The sequence below is a fragment of the Callorhinus ursinus genome, unplaced genomic scaffold, assembly GCF_003265705.2.
Source record: "Callorhinus ursinus isolate GAN/ISIS: 27379988/994484 unplaced genomic scaffold, GSC_fseal_2.0 scaffold12, whole genome shotgun sequence".
Classification (NCBI taxonomy): Eukaryota; Metazoa; Chordata; class Mammalia; order Carnivora; family Otariidae; genus Callorhinus; species Callorhinus ursinus.
Window position 1 is genome coordinate 73,903,587 of NW_027397074.1, and position 16,534 is coordinate 73,920,120.

General features: G+C 42.2%; 1 protein-coding gene across 1 annotated transcript; it reads left to right on the forward strand.

Annotated features, from left to right (window-relative positions):
• The first annotated feature begins 1,929 nt into the window (after positions 1–1,929).
• On the forward strand, positions 1,930–15,922 carry STMP1 (short transmembrane mitochondrial protein 1). Its single transcript, XM_073898556.1, has 4 exons — positions 1,930–1,944; positions 2,294–2,521; positions 14,024–14,077; positions 15,047–15,922. Exons 1-4 carry the CDS (start codon positions 1,930–1,932, stop codon positions 15,119–15,121), a joined length of 372 nt encoding a protein of 123 aa, XP_073754657.1. The 3' UTR covers positions 15,122–15,922.
• The last annotated feature ends 612 nt before the right edge of the window (positions 15,923–16,534 follow it).

Genomic DNA, 16,534 nt, shown 5'->3' on the forward strand with positions numbered 1-16,534 from the left:
GAGATCCTGAAGGGATAAAGGGAAAGCATGAATCTTGAAGTGTTTTCATCAGAGGACATTTAAGTAATAATCTCAAAGTAGCAAAAAAATTCTGCCCTTTTCCCCCCTCTCCTTGTGGTTATTTGGGGGTATAAGAGAAAGAACCTTTGAAAACACCTTAGAGGAAAAGGCTTCCTTTCAGGATTTATCTGTGAGAAGGGTAAGATTTTATGCAAGGAACTTCAATAAATCCTGTGTTCAGAGCCTGTGCCAAGCACTTGATGGGCACTGAGGATGGAGTCATGAACGGAATGAAATCCTCATCTTCATGGAGCTCACAGTGTGGTGTCTTGCAGCTCAAAATATCTCAGAGGTCACTGGTAGCAGCATCACCTGGGAGCTAGGTAGGAATGCCTAATGTCAGGCCCCAGCTCAGATGTATCAGAATCTGCAGTTTAACAAGATTTCCAGGTGATTTGAATGCACATTAGAATTTGAGGAGCACTGGTCAAGATTTGACTGAGTCTTGTTTTAATCTAGATACATTGGAAAATGAAGTGTGTTATAGCCATCTATCAGCATCTCTCTCTTGGCAGGCACTTTAGTTCAAAGAGATCCCACTCCTCTGGTTATAATTGATGAGAGAGCACCCGACACTAACTTGACCAATCAGCATTCCATTCCCAGGTATTTGAAAATGGTTGGGGAAGAGTGATCCAGTTTTTCTATCGGATCATTTAATGAGTAGACTCCAGTAACAATGGTCATATTCTGGAAGGCAGAAAAAAAGTCAAAATGAGAGGACAATGAAGCAGATGTATGGGGAAAAGCAGAAATGGAGAGAAAATGCTGCTTAATTCTGGACACCTTTCCCATTCCCCATCGTTGTCCACTTTATCTCCATAACACACTCCCATATGTTTTAAGCTATTATGATTTGGTTTTTATGGTTTGGAACTAGAGTTCTACTTAATATAACAGATAAGGGGTGAATTCAGAAGGCTGAGAGCAAAGTGGTCTCACTTTGGAAGTGTGTGTTAACGGAGGTTGTTGAAGGTTTTGAAGACCAGGAGAAGGAGGTGGCGCGTAGTATGATGGGGTAGCTCTGTGTGGAGACAGGATGAGGAGAGGTCTTCTAGAGCTCACTGTCCACCCCAGACACATGACAAGCATTTATTGATCCCTCACGTTGTCTCATTTGATTCACAGAACAGTTCAACGGGGAGCTGGAATTAGCCCCATTTACAGAGAAGGAAAGCGAACTTGAGAGAGGTTAAGTAGCCAGGGAGTGAAGGCAGTCATGAATTGGACGCGGCTGTGCCAGATTCCAAAGGCCTCTAGCTTAACCACTTAAGCACCTAGCCTCTATCAAAAGTGCAGGTTACATAGCACACCTGTGGCACTTTTGAAACGTACAGCTCCCCTCCCCTCCCACAGATTCTGCGTGGGGTCTGGGTAGATCATGTTGCAAAAGCGCCACGAATGATTCTGCTTTGCACCGAGGAATGGGATCCACTGCCTCCTGCAGTCCTTCTAGGTGAGGGAGTCCTAAGCCTGGCTCTGCATCAGAATCGTTGGGGCGCTGGTAGTAATCTAGATCCCAGGCCCGACCCAGGTTTACAGGAGCGGGATTTGGGGACTGGCGTCCTGGATTCTGAATGATCAAATCTGTCCAGCCAGACCTGCCTGGGACTTGAGGCTTCCCCGGGCGCGGGCCTTCTCCCCAAGTCGGCCGGTCCGGGCGGTAATTCCGGGGCGCTCCGCCAGGCGGCGGCGCAGCGCCGCGAGCGGCTCGGGGTGAGGCGAGGCGACGCGAGGCGGGAGGCGCGGGCGGGGCCGGGCGTGACCCGGAAGCCCACGGCGGGTTCCGCCCCTCGCTCGGGGAGAGGCAGGCTCGGACCGGCCCACCGAGCCGCCGCCGCCGCCCTTAGCGCCCTCCTCGCCGACGCCATGCTCCAGTTCCTGGTGAGGGGAGCTGCCCAGGAGGGGCCGGGGGTGGGTCCGGGGCCCGTCCAGCCGGCCTAGGGCCGGGTTTCGGGGGGTCTGGGCGTGTGGCCGGGTCCCCGCGGCGCCCGCTCGTCGCCTGTCGGGGTGGGCTGCGGGGTTTGGTGTCTGCCGGGCCCAAGCCCCTTGGCCAGTACTTGTGCAGTCGTCCGAGTCCCTCAGACCTGGAGGTGTCAGCGGGCATTTTCACAGCCACTTCTGTGCCGTCCCGGCAGGCAGTGGGTGATCCTCGTGTTAAAGCTTTTGGGGCCCCAGGGGCTTGGTAGGCTCCCCTGTCCTGCCCCCACACCCCAGCCGGCCCTGCTGGTAGGTTTTCTGGGAACGCGGGAGGCCGGGAGGGCCAGCCCTGAACTCTAAGTTAGTAAGCCACCTCTCGAGGCGCGGAAACACAAGGGCAGAGTTGGAGGCTTCGGGGAGCCCTCGTCAGGTCTTTTATGGCTTCCAGACTTTGAGGCTGGCTGGTTGCTGGCATGAGTCAGACCCCGGTGTGCACGGAACTCCTCCAGGGGGCTCGTTTTGGGGGGAAATGAGTGCTCCTGTGAGTAAACAAATTCTATCCCATGGCTCTTTATTCCGGTTAAAAACTGGCTTTCTGGCACAGCCGAGTGTATTTCAAAGGTTGCCTGGTGAAGGTTTCCGGAGGGCTCGCCAAACATTGCCAAGTCCGAGTCTTTCTTCCAAGCGTTTGTTGCCTTCCGATCTTGATGCTTCCTACCTCTCGTTCTGATGAAGAGGCAGGTGAACGTTCCAGTTACCTTCCAGGTGGCCAAATGGAGCGCTCTGGAGAGGAGATGCCCTCCGGGATGTTACGTATTTTATCAAAGAGAATTTTTTAAAGTGCCCCCTTTGTCTTTTTTTGAGGTGGTAATTGATTTTTTAAATCCTTAGGAGGAAAGAGGTATCCTTGACATAAATTGCCCAACAAAGACAGGGCTGTTCTTTTGCCTCTGGAAGTTTCTACAGTGCCCTAAGTAGGAGTCAGTAGAAATAATTACTGCCTTTTAGTTGTAGGAAACACTCAGGTTAAAAACAGTAGCAGCCCAGGGGCGCCTGGGTGGCTCAGTCGTTAAGCGTCTGCCTTCAGTTCAGGTCATGATCCCAGGGTCCTGGGACCGAGCCCCGCATCGGGCTCCCGCGGGAAGCCTGCTTCTCCCTCTCCCGCTCCCCCTGCTTGTGTTCCCTCTCTTGCTGTCTGTCTCTGTGTCAAATAAATAAATAAAAGCAAAAACAAAAAAACATCAGCCCCAAAGTGTAAGATGATAGCATTGAGCTTAGTACAGCTGTAGCTCATTGACAGACTGAGAGGACGTTGATTAATTACTTTTTTTTTAAGATCTAAGGTTGCCTTTTTTTTTTTTTTTAGGATTTAAGGTTGCTTATCTATTCCTTTCATTGTTCATGCCTCCGGGGATTAAAATATTTACCCCTCATCCTGGTCTCAGAAACTTGTTCCCATGGTCCTGCTGCCCTTTGCTTTTACTGCACAGGCTTCCTTAAGGTTTTGCTACAGTGGTAAGGAAACTTTGGAAGCTTTTGAGGGGAAGCCTGACAGGAGGGGAGCTCTGTGCATACTGCCTGTCGGACTGTTACTGGCACCAGCTACTGCTCTTGGTACCCTTAAGCACGACCTCCTTAATCCCTCCTCCCTTGGCTTTTGGATCGTTTGTGTCTGTATTTTCTGACATTCTTTAACATTATAACACACATGGATTTATCTTTATGGAAGAACCCGTTTAGGTGACTGGCTCGGGTGCTGGCCCCTCCAAGGGCTGAGGGGATCAGTATCTTGGTGCAGCAGCTGGGAAGGGGCCCTATCTAATCGCGCCCGTTTGTGCTGGCTGCTTTTCCCTTCTTTTGGTTACTAGGTTTTTCTCAGGGCTCAGTCCTTGACTCTGCTCTTTCCTCCAACCCCCCCCCCCCAGGGACTGTGTTCCTTGCCATGCTGTCACCTTTCCTCTGCTGCTGCTTCCAGGACTACCTTGCGTCCCTTTTTCTGAGTTCCAGTTGGCTGTCCTCTCTTGTCCGCTGAACATCTCTTGTCATCTGCTCTATCGCAGATCCAGCACATCTGGACCCATTACCTCTTCTGTTCCCCACCCTGCAACACATGCCTCACCCCTAACTTCTTTCTCTGTTCTCCAGTCCTGGCTGTCTCAAATTTGAAATACTGACATAATCCTTGATTTATTTCTCTCCTTCATTCTCCATATCATTTAGCTGCTATGCCTAGCACATATATTTCCCTGTGTGCTCTTGGGCAAGTTACTTAGCTGCTCTGTGCCTCAGTTTCCCCAACATAAACTGGGCAATAATTGTACCTGCTTAAAAGGCTGCTTATAAGGCTATGAAGTTAATTCATGAAAAAGAGAACGCTGCCTTGCACACAGCACTCTAAATGTTAGCTCTTGTTTTAAGCCATGGGGTCTTCATTACTCACCTTATGAAAGTTCCATCTTTATGTCCCCACTGCCAAGTTTGTAGAGTAGGTGTCTTTTACTCCACCATTGCACTAGCTACACCAGCTTAGCTGGTATAGGAATGTGGGTTTTGAATTGGAAGAGTTGTTTTAGGTTCTACAGTTCAGCTAACATGCTGACACGTTAGTTTCCACTACTAAGGGGACCTCCAGTTTATGTTTCATCACCTCCCATTAAAATAGGCTTTCTACTTCCTCAGATGATCTATATCATTTTTGGTCAGTGTCTCCCTAACTAGTTCTTGGTGTTAAAGAGCAGTTCTTTTTCTTTTCTTTTTTTTTTTTTTTTTTAAGATTTTATTTATTTGACAGAGAGACACAGCGAGAGCAGGAACACAAGCAGGGGGAGTGGGAGAGGGAGAAGCAGGCTTCCCGCAGAGCAGGGAGCCCGATGCGGGGCTTGATCTCAGGACCCTGGGATCATGACCTGAGCCGAAGGCAGACGCTTAACGACTGAGCCACCCAGGCCGCCCCTAAAGGGCAGTTCTAATCCACATGACAATCCTTTACACATTTGAAGAGCATTATCTTGGTACCTCTCTCTATCTCCCTGACCCCCTCTAGCCTTTTCTTTAGACGAAACATCTCTGATTCTTCCGTCCATTCTTTATGGTTTCAGGTTCACGCTGGTTAGCCTATTCCCTGAATATTCTAGTTTTTCAGTCTTTTTTTTTTTTTTTTTGAAACATGGCACTCCTGCTCCAGTCTGATCAGCCATAGAAAAGTAAGGCTGTCTTCTCCTATTCTGGGTTTCCCTTGACACCCTTGGTGTTCTGTCCACTCTTGGCAACTGCCAGAGTAACCATCCAGTGTTAATTATCTTATTCACATAATCAGAAACTGTCAGTGGTCTTTAGTCCCTGCACATCAGATAGTAACCACTTGCACATCAGATTTTCAAGATTTGCTCATCTGACTCCTTTTTCCTTTACTGCTGCCTTTCAACATATCTCCTCTGTTTTGGATTGACTAGACTGTCTTACTGATCTGGACCACCTATGGGCCTTCCCATCTGGTTTTCCCTGTCCTCTTTTTTTTTTTTTTTTTTTGCCTCCTCAACTACTCTCAACTCCCATCTTTTTCCATAAACTTTTCATAAAGAAAGCTCATGAATCACTGTTATCCTTCTCCCTGTTAATTTACATCTTAAATGTCTTTCATCAATGTTTTACTGTCTTCTCAGTTATAGTGTTTCACTTTGTTTTTTCTATTTATATTTCCAGGTACTTTTTAGTCGTTGTAAGTAGCATCCTTTTTAAAATTACACTTTCAGATTCATTGCTGATGTATAGAAATGCTAAGTTTGGTGTATTGATTTTTGTATCTAGCAGTTTTAGCTATCTTTTAGCTCCCATAATTTGCGGATTCACTTGGAAGTGAATCACTGACAGGGTGCCTGGCTGGCTCAGTGGGTAGAACATGTGACTCTTGATCTCTGGGTTGTGAGTTTGAGCCCCACATTGGGTATAGAGTTTCCTTAAAAAAAATTTTTTTTAATTAAAAAAAGTGGGGCCCCTGGCTGGCTCAGAGGAGTGTGTGGCTCTTGATCTTGGGGTCATGAATTTGAGTTCCACATGGGGTATAGAGATTAAATAAATAAACTAAAAAAAATTTAAAAAAGGAAGTAAATCGAATGCAATGCTGTGAAGGCAGTCATATCTTCAGTGAAGGCAAAAGTGACAGTTTCATGCTCTTTTCCAATTTTTGTCTCTCTCTGTCTTGTCTCGAGTTAGGACTTCCAATAGGAGAGCAGATATCCTAGTTTTTCTTCTGCTTTTAGTGGAAATGCTTCTCAGGTTTTAATATGATGTTTGTGTTTTTGGTATTTCCTAACATTAAGGAAATTCTCTTCTATTTCTAGTTTAAGAGTTTTTGTTGTGACCGGCTGTTGAATTTTATCAAGCTATTTCCCCATCTGATGATCAAGTGATTTTTCACCTTTAATATGTTTATAGAGATTACATTAGATTTCTAACATGACGCACTTGAACTCTGTGGCCCATTCAGACCATCATTTGGTGAGGCATTGTTCCCTGCACCTTCACTTATTTTAGTCTTGTCTTTCTAGAATAGGTCATAAATCCCAGGGGAAGAAGCAACATAGCTTATGTTTAGATTTCCTAAGCACATGGCACTTAGTCAATACTATGATTTATTTATTTAGTTAGATATTCCTCCTTTGCCTGATTACTACTCTCAGATATTCGTAAGATACTTGAATATTTGAATCAGCTCCTTTGAGAACAGGCAGACTGGTTCTACCTGATGGACCTCTTTCCAAAGTGTTACAGCTATCTTTTTCATGAATGTGCCTATTTAATTTACTGGCTCAATTGAAGAATTAACAGCCCCCCACCTTCATTGTCTAAGGAAAATTACTGAATATAAAACCTAGCTTACATTTTTAAAATGCACATCTCTGTGGTGGTAGTAGAAGACATATAGGTTATATCCTCAGCAGATTTTTGTTTTAATGTATAGAATATGAGTTTTATTATTACTCGAAGCAGATACTAAACACAGTTGATAATTTCTCCACAACAAGTCTTAAATGTTTAAAGACTAAAGGTGAATTTTTTTCTTGCCTCCTTGAAATGAGCAGTCTTGAGACAGCTTCTGTAGGTCTCTAGACTTAAATGGAGAAATAAAATTATCAATTTGTCTTTTTATTAATGTTAGATAATGTATACTTCTGGTTTTCTTGTCAGTGTGTAGCTTTTCTCACCTGAGACCATAAAACATTTTTAGGTATCCTTTTGAATGCTAGCTGTGCTATATTTGCTAAATAAAATGAGATTATTTTTATTATTTATTTTTAATGAGATTATTTTTAGATTTAAGCCCTTGTCAGTAAATATGAGGTGGTTCAGATTCTGTGTCATAACGGGTTTGGGTGTGTACTCTTTGAAAATGTGATTTGATGAGTCCTATTTCAGAATTGTTAGGTAGTATTCAGTTGGGGTTATTGCCAGGAGCCATCCCCGGTAAAAATTGTAGCTTTATTTGCTAATTGACAGATGTAACTTTTTGATTGGGGAAGGGGTTGAGCAGCAAATGATAAGAAAATGCTATGGAGTTGGCTTTCTTATTTTTAAGACTTAGTGGTTGTGATTAAACAGCTCATGTGTCCTTACATAAAAAAGAGTTGATTTTTTGTGGTGTTCATACGTAGAGCCAACTGTTTATCTCCGTGGTCCTCGTTTTTTTTCACTCTAACATTTCCATTCTTTTCAAACATTTGTCCAATCTAGAAGCCTTGAAGTTGTCTTTGATTTCCAGTTTTATCACATATAGCTGATATTTTACCAAATCTTAATGATTTTTAAAAATGATTTTATTTTATTCATGAGAGAGAGAGAGGCAGAGGCAGAGGGAGAAGCAGGCTCCCCGAGGAGCAGGGAGCTGGATGCGGGACTCGATCCCAGGACTCTGGAATCACGACTCGAGCCGAAGGCAGACGCTTAACTGACTGAGCCACCCAGGCGCCCTAAAATATTTTTAAGATATAATTTACATCATACAACTCATCCATTTACAGTGTAGAATTCTGTGGTTTTTTATATATGTTCACAGAGTTGGGCAACTATTACCACTATAATTTTATATCCAATATTTCATTGTCCCCAAAAGAAACCCCATATCCATTAGCATTCATTTCTCATTCCCCTCTTCCCCAGACCAGGACAACCACTAATTTATTTTGTGTCTTTATCATTTACCTCTGCTGGGCATTTCCTTTAAGTGGAGTCGTATGTTGTCTCTTCCGACTGCTTTTCACTCAGAATGGTGTTATCAAGGTTCATCCATGTTATAGCATGAATTAGTACTTTATGGCTGAATAACATTACATTGTATGGATATACTACATTTTGTTAATCCATTCACCAGTTTATAGGCATTTGGATTGTTTGCACCTTTTGGCTATTATGGATAATCTTGCTGTGAACATTTGTGTACAAGTTTTTGTGTGGATGTATGTTTCAGTTCGCTTGAGTATATACTCTAAAGTAAAATTGCTGCATCATATGGTAATTCTGCGCTCAACTTTGAGGAATTGCCAGACCATTTTCCAGAGTGGCTGTACGATTTTACATTCCCATCAGAAATGGATGAAGGTTCCACTTTTCCACTTCCTTTTCAACACTTGTTTATCTTTTTGATTAAAGTCATCCCAAGTGGGTGTGATGTGGCACCTCGTTCTGGTTTTGATTTGCATTTCCTTAATGATTAGTGATATTGAGCATCTTTTCATGTGCTATGGGCCATGTATATCTTATTTGGAGAAATGTCTATCAGATCATTGCTCAGGAGCACCTGGGTGGCTCAGTGGGTTGAGTGTCTGCCTTTGGCTTTGGTCATGATCTCAGGGTCCTGGGATCGAGCCCCGCATTGGGCTTTCTGCTCAGTGGCGAGTCTGCTTCTCCCTCTCCCTTCCCCTCTCTGATCTCTCTGGCTCTCCCTCTCTGTCTCTTAAAGAAAGAAATAAAATCTTGGGGCACCTGGGTGGCTCAGTTGTTAAGTGTCTGCCTTCGGCTCAGGTCATGATCCCAGAGTCCTGGGATCGAGCCCACAAGGGGCTCCCTGCTTGGCAGGGAGTCTGCTTCTCCTTCTCCCTCTACCTGCCACTCCCCCCGCTTGTGTTCTCTCTCTCTCTCTCTCTCTCTGTCAAATAAATAAATAAAATCTTTAAAAAAAAAATCTTTAAAAGAAAAATCCTTTACTCATTTTTAAATTGGGTTGTCTTTTTGTTAAGTCATAAGGATTCTTATATTCTGGATACAAGTCCTTTATCACTATGTGATTTGCAGATATTTTATTCCATTCCATTGGTTTTTTTTTTTCATTTTCTTGATGGTATTCTTTTTTTTTTTTTAAAGATTTTATTTATTTATTTGACAGAGAGAGATAGTGAGAGCAGGAACACAAGCAGGGGGAGTGGGAGAGGGAGAAGCAGGCTTCCTGCCAAGCAGGGAGCCCGATGCAGGGCTCGATCCCAGGACCCTGGGATCATGACCTGAGCTGAAGGCAGACGCCTAACAACTAAGCCACCCAGGCGCCCCTTGATAGTATTCTTTGAAACACAAACATTTTTAATTTTGATGTCCTGTTTAAGAAACTGCTTTTTGTGCTATTGATGTCCTGCTTAAGAAACTGTTGCCTAATACAAAGTCATAAGATTTACTACTTTGTGTTCTTACAAGAGTTTTATAGTTCTAGCTTTTACATTTAGGTCTTGATCCATTTTGAGTTAGTTTTTGTTTATGATGTGAGATAAGGGTCCGTATTCTCTTTGGCATGTGGATATCCAGTTGTCCTAGCATCGTTTCTTTCTTTTTTTTTTTTAATTTTATTTATTTATTTCAGACAGAGAATGAGAGATAGAAAGCACGAGAGGGAAGAGGGTCAGAGGGAGAAGCAGACTCCCCGCTGAGCAGGGAGCCCGATGCGGGACTCCAGGATCATGACCTGAGCGGAAGGCAGTTGCTTAACCGACTGAGCCACCCAGGCGCCCCCTAGCATCGTTTCTTGAAAAGACTGTTCTTTCCATTGAATGTATTAGCACCCTTGTTAAAAATCACTTGACCAGGGGCACCTGGGTGGCTCAGTCGGTCTGTTGATCCACTCTTGGTTTAGGCTCAGGTCATGATCTCCAGGTGATGTGATCCAGCCCCATGTCCAGCTCTGAGCTTGGTGGAGAGTCTGCTTGGGATTCTCTCTCCTTTTGCCCTTCCCCCTTCTTCCCCTGCTCTCTCTAAAATAAATAAATCGGTAAAAAAAATCACTTGACCATAAATGTAAAGGTTGATTTCTGGACTCTCCATTCTATTTCATTGGTCATCATTGATTTTTATTTTAATTGTTATTTTATTTTTTAATTTTAATTCCAGTATAGTTAACCTGCAGTGTTATATTAGTTTCAGGTGTACAATGTAGTGATTCAACAATTTTGTGTATTACTCGGTGCTCACGCGTTCCCCCCACCCACCTCCTCTCTGGTAACCATCAGTTCTCTATAGTTAAGAGCCTGTTTTGCGATCATCATCATTTACTTTTAAGAAGAAAAACAATTCAGTCATGTTTGCTTCCTGTCTCTTCTGCTACCATACTAATCTGGGCCTTCTCTGATCTGTACTTATTCATTGTTCAGCCTTTTTTGAGTAGAGCTGCTAGGTGAATACTTCCAAAGCAGTGCTTTCATCATATTGTTGCTGGTAAAGAGTAGCCATTGGCTCCCTACTGAGGTTACATGGGAACTAAACTTTGCCTGCTCTTTGAGGTCCCTGAGCCAGCCCCACCCAGGGCTCCATACTTATTTCTCTCCATTTCTAAATTCAAATTCTCTTCTGATCAGTCCTATTTCTTTTAGTCAAGTCATCATCTCCTCATTCATACCTTATGCCTTGATTCTCCACATTCAGTTCCCTTCCCAGTTTAAATTTTAATACTTTCTCAGCATAATTAGAGGCTTTAATAAGTTGAGGTACAGTGGTCTCTTTCACGTATGGTTTCTTAGAAGAATCACTTCTGTGTCATTCATGTGGCCACTTAATGCATGACTCATTTCTGGTTTTTCCTGCATCTGTTACATTCAGGGTCCTGTACTGGCTGCTGCCTTCAGTTATATAACTATTTTATTTAAATGTAGCTTTTCTTCTACACATCCTGTATGAACTCTTAAAATGTGTAGGGACCGTTTTAGAATCCCTTCACAGGGCTGAATATGAATTTATTTTTAGTATATAAGGGTCTTGAATCTTTTAATCAAAACCTTTGGGGGCCAGATGTATTTGACTTTTTTTTTTTTTAAAGATTCTAGAAGGGTTTAAAGCTGCATATACCTTGTTATTTAACTCAGCATTCTGGGATAGCACTCTTTAATGACCTACATTAAAATATTTACTGTTACACATATTCTCCAGTGGGATGTGGGGCAGGATCCTATGCTTAAAGATTGCTTTTTCTGTAGCAAAAAGTGAGTATTCACACTGAAATGTGATAGACTATAAATAGTATCATATCAGTTCAGGTCAGGTGTGATTTTGCTGCCAATTGAGTTACAGTGAAACAGTTTGATTAGAGTTTTGGGTTTCAGAATTGTAATAGATTGAGGAGCTTCACCGATTCTAAGTGTATGGTGTAATTGTAGAGCTGGAAAATTCTGTCTCATGTACGCTGCCTGGGCCAGTCTAGACTTGCCTCCTGTGGCTCTTAGCTGTAGCCTCTTCCTCCCACCCATTTGTTCTCTAACCACTTTGCTCGTGTCACTCCTCTGTCCCCACATTTCTGGTGTTTTACCATTTATTGTCCCCCATGTGCATGTGAGAAGCAGCTATATATGATTGCAGAAGGGATGTGATAGCAATTTATTTAGTGTTGAGCTTGGGAAGCAGTCATTTTTCTTTTTTCTGCACTACCTTCTCTGCAGGGAATACTGTGGGGGAATCAGTGATGTGGCGGGGGCCCCGTGGAGGTGGCATACAGCCATCTGGATGGATGCCTGACGAGGCGTCCAGGTCTTGGCTTGGAAGAAGTTAAGCAATCTTTCCCTGCAGAGAGGTTGCAGACTCATTCAAGGCCTTCTATAATCTGGCTCCAATCTAACTTGTCAGACTAATGAGTCACCATTCCTCAGATTTATATTTTATATTTTTTATTAGATTAAAATGTTTTCTCTGTGTAAACTTGCCTAGTGAGCATCCCATGAATAACATATAAATGCTTTTCTGGCTTCATGCATTTTCCTCAACATTTCACTTAATATGTAACATTTCTTTTATGTTGTGTATTTAATTTTACAATATCCCAGTGGTAGACCTGGTGGTGTTCTGAAACTGGAACTGGATAGCACTTGTCTAGAGGCCCATAGTTTTTGTTTTGTTTTGTGTTTTAAAACAACTACCAAGTTTTCATGTGCTGGTGAAATTGCCAAAGTGAAGCCAACATTAGATATGCCATATTTATGTTGAGACACACGTGGTAAGAACCAGGAATCCTAGAATGTTGGAGTTGGAAGGAACATTGTTAGTATAGTGTTTTATAGATCAGGAAACTCCAATCAGTACAGCTACACAGCTTGATAGTGAGTAGTAGAACCAGAATTCTATTTTTCTTGAAAATTTTCACCCTGTTATTTTCTCTGGTGTTAGAGCTAAAATTCTCATTTGGTTCCCCCCCCCCCCGCCCCCTGCCGCCTTCTTACAAGTAAATATAATACTCTTTCTGGATTTGGAAAACTTTTGTCTACCTGGTTTCAACCCACAGGAGTGAAAAAAATCATTTTGCTTCTTGGTGCCAACTTGGTAAAACTATTATTTCACAGAATGTGCCTAATTAATCAAATGATTAGAAAATGGACTCTGATTAGAGAATGGATAGCTGCTTTTATGCTCCTTAATTAACTAACAACCAATTTAAATTATGCTTTTGGTGTTTAAGGCTCAGGAAGGCTGTATTCTGTTTCCCTATATGTATCTCTGACTTGAAGAGAAGGTTTGACCACACCATGTAGAACTGACGGTGTTAAGTGCCATACTTTTTCTGTTAAACTCTGCTGTGTATTAAATAGGAGCAATGCCGATTAGAGAAAATGATAAACAAAAAAACAAATGCCAGTTTGAATTTATGAAATTAGAAATTAGGCATCCCGTTGGAGATTGTTAATTATTGGAGGAAAAAACCCCAGGGAATTATGGATCATCATTAGACTCAAAGTTTAATGAGCTTTGGTTCTTTTGTGGTGAATGGAGTGCTTTAAATTTTCATGAAACAGGTTTTGTTCAGGAAAATAGTCACCCAGTGGCATAAGCATTTATAGTTCTCTAAAAATCATGCCGGTCTCTCCTCACTGAGTAAGAGCTGGTTAGGGAATCTTTGTCCCCCACAGGTCTTAAGTGTTCTGCCCATTAGGTTCCACCCATGGCAGAGTGCTAAGCCATGTGCTGTCTCAGTTGTATGTCAGAGTTTCCCATGCTCTTCTGTCATGATACATTTTCGGTTTTGAGTGTGACTCTAATTTAGGTTCTGTGTTCCTTTGTTGTGAATGACCCTGAAAAAATCACTTCGTTACCCTGGGCCTTAGGTATGAAGAGATTGAATTGTGAAAATCTCTTCATTGTCCAAGATAATACAGTTTGAGTACTTTTTAATCGGATATTTTTAACTTAATGTAGCAAGAGGTAACAATACTTTTTTGGTTATAACCAAAAAAGAAAGACAGACAAAAACCAAATTACTTTTAACAACAAAATCATCTCTTTGGCTTGGGTTTCTGGAACTGACAGTTAAGTATTTATGGAGGTTGTGAGGGGTCAGGGAGAATCTAGGGTAGATTTGTTTAGTGCTGCCATTTATTCTCTTTTGTATGCTCTTTAACCTTTTGGGAGAGTATTTCTATGTTTATTTTATAGAAGAAAACTGAATCTCATACTGCCTAGCCCTAGACTGGAAACTGGGGTCTTGAACTGTCCTGAGCTCCTTAGACTATTGTCTATATATAGTTTGGTATGGTATCAGATGGCACAGAACTTGGTATCCAGTGTAACTCTTCCTGTTCTATTCTTTCAGCTTGGATTTACTTTTGGCAACGTGGTTGGAATGTATCTGGCTCAGAACTATGACGTAAGTGACCATATCCATGTCCACCCCGATTCCATGTCACAAATTTGTAGTGATTTGTCTTTGTTAAAGTCAGGTATGCCTTCCAGCATAAATGAAGTCCATAAATCTGAGGAAAATGTCCTGAATTTTGTAGAAAGATTTTCCATTGTTTGAAAAATACACCTCACAGAAGCATCTGTCCTCCATATCACCACAAGAGGGCAAAATCCCATCAATTTAAGATGGTCTTGTGATCCTGACCCATGTTTGTTAGCCCAGAGTAATTAATTACTAAGTTAGAGTCTTCTTACAGTTCTATGGAAAATTATGTGATAAGTGGGAATTTAAAGACTAATTGGTAGTGTACTACCCGCTACGTGGTAGTAATGACTGAGAATTTTAGTGATGGATCTTTATAATGCAGCTTAGTTAAGGAGGTCAGAATTTTGTGAAGTGAGGAGTTATATTAGCCTCATTTTATAGATGGGAAGTTGAAAACCAGGTGACAAAACTGCCCATGAATGGGAATTCTGGAAGGGGTGTTGTAAAGAGAGGGAAAGGAAGGAAGGGGCGGGAAGAGGAAAGGAAGGGAAACATGATACTAACTTTTGATCTGTTTGTGGTGAAGGGTTTAATGTGACAAAAGTAATTCTTTATCAGTCTTCACTTGAGTTATATGGTTTTCTAGGAAGGAGCTTTATTAATTTATATCACCTTTACTGTTTATATGTACAGCTTCTATTTGGCACTGGATTGAGGTGCTAAGTGAGTATATAAAAGGAGAAGTCAGAATCTGGCTTTCAGGGAGGGAGCATACATTACTTTCCAACTTCTGAGATCCTTCTTATGCAGTTAGGAGGCCTGTTTATCAGGTCACTTTCAGAGGAAAATAAAGACTTGTACAACAACCCTTTATTGTTGGAGGAAGAGAAGTAAAAGACTATTGATTACGTTGATGAAAAATTACAATAATCTTTTTTCTCTTTAAAGATACCAAACCTGGCTAAAAAACTAGAAGAAATTAAAAAGGACTTGGATGCCAAGAAGAAACCCCCTAGTTCATGAGGCGGACTCCAGCACTGCCTTCTGGATATACGGATTCTGCTGTTCTTGAGGGCCTCCTTACCATTTGAACCAAAAGCTTTTGTTTTGAATTCCAGCCTCAACAATTTTCCTGTTAGATCCTACGTCGCTTGAGAGCATAGATGGGGCCACAAGTTAAGAACCACCCTTTTCCAACTTCCTCACCTCATCCCTTCCTCCTTCCAGCCACTTGAGACGGCCTAAGACTGGAATTATGGTGCTAGATTAGTAAATGTGACCTTTAATTTGTAGTCTCTCCTTTATTCTTGGAATTTCTACTCTTTTCTAAAGAAAAATTGATGAGTTTTATATAGCCGATCAGACATAAATAATGCTGATTACACGGCTTAGCGATTATAATGGGTGTTTTAAACATTTGGTACTAAATTATGTCGTTTTAAAGTCATTAAAATTAAAGCCCAGAAGCCAGTTACTCCGGAATTATCCACTTATTATATACTGTTGTCAGACAGCTCCATAAGTGCTAATTTAATCAGTAAATCAATTTACTACTCATTAACTGAGAAACTGTATTCTGAGAACCCTGTCAGGAACTAGGGAGTTAGTTTAAAAATGTAAAATAATGGCCCTTATCCTCCGTAGAATTCATAGTCTAGTATGCATGTTTTTCCTTAATCGTGTCTTTGATTTGGCTCTTTTCCCTCAAAAGAATCCTACTTATCTTAGGGCATTATAGGTGCATTTGACGTTACATGATGGATAAATGACAAGTTGTAAAGGAAATTTTATGCCTCTTGACATTAAAAATGTATTTACATTATACCTTTATAGTGATTCTCATGAGAAACTTTGAGGGTTTTTTTTTTTTTTTTTTTCCTGCAATCAGAAATCACCATTGTATGTTGACCTGTAGGTAGGGACATCTCTAAGTTCCTCATTTAGCTGGAAGAAGCTACTGAAGATGAGACCCCCACCCAATTGCCAAAGATTTGTCATTGTTGATCTGTCAGGGCGGAACAGAGAGGCCACTTTTAGGCAACAGGCTTGAGCAGTAAAAACCTGAGCAAGGCAAAAGGGCCCACAGTGACCACCAAGCTGACGCAAACAGGCTCATTAAGCCATAGGCCCTAACCAGCCAATGGGCTACTTAAAACCGGTCACGGTCCCTAAGATTGCCAGAAAGGGAGAATTCTGTAGTCCCTTATTTCTCCCTATAACTGTGTCCCCTCACCACCACCTCTTGGCAGTCTCTCCTTTGCTGTCCTGCCCATTGCCCCCTTGCAGTGTATTCAGTAAACTTCTGTTGCTTTAAGAAAGAAGGAGAGGGTGCCTGGGTGGCTCAGTTGGTTAAGCGACTGCCTTCGGCTCAGGTCATGATCCTGGAGTCCCGGGATCGAGTCCCGCATCGGGTTCCCTGCTCAGCGGGGAGTCTGC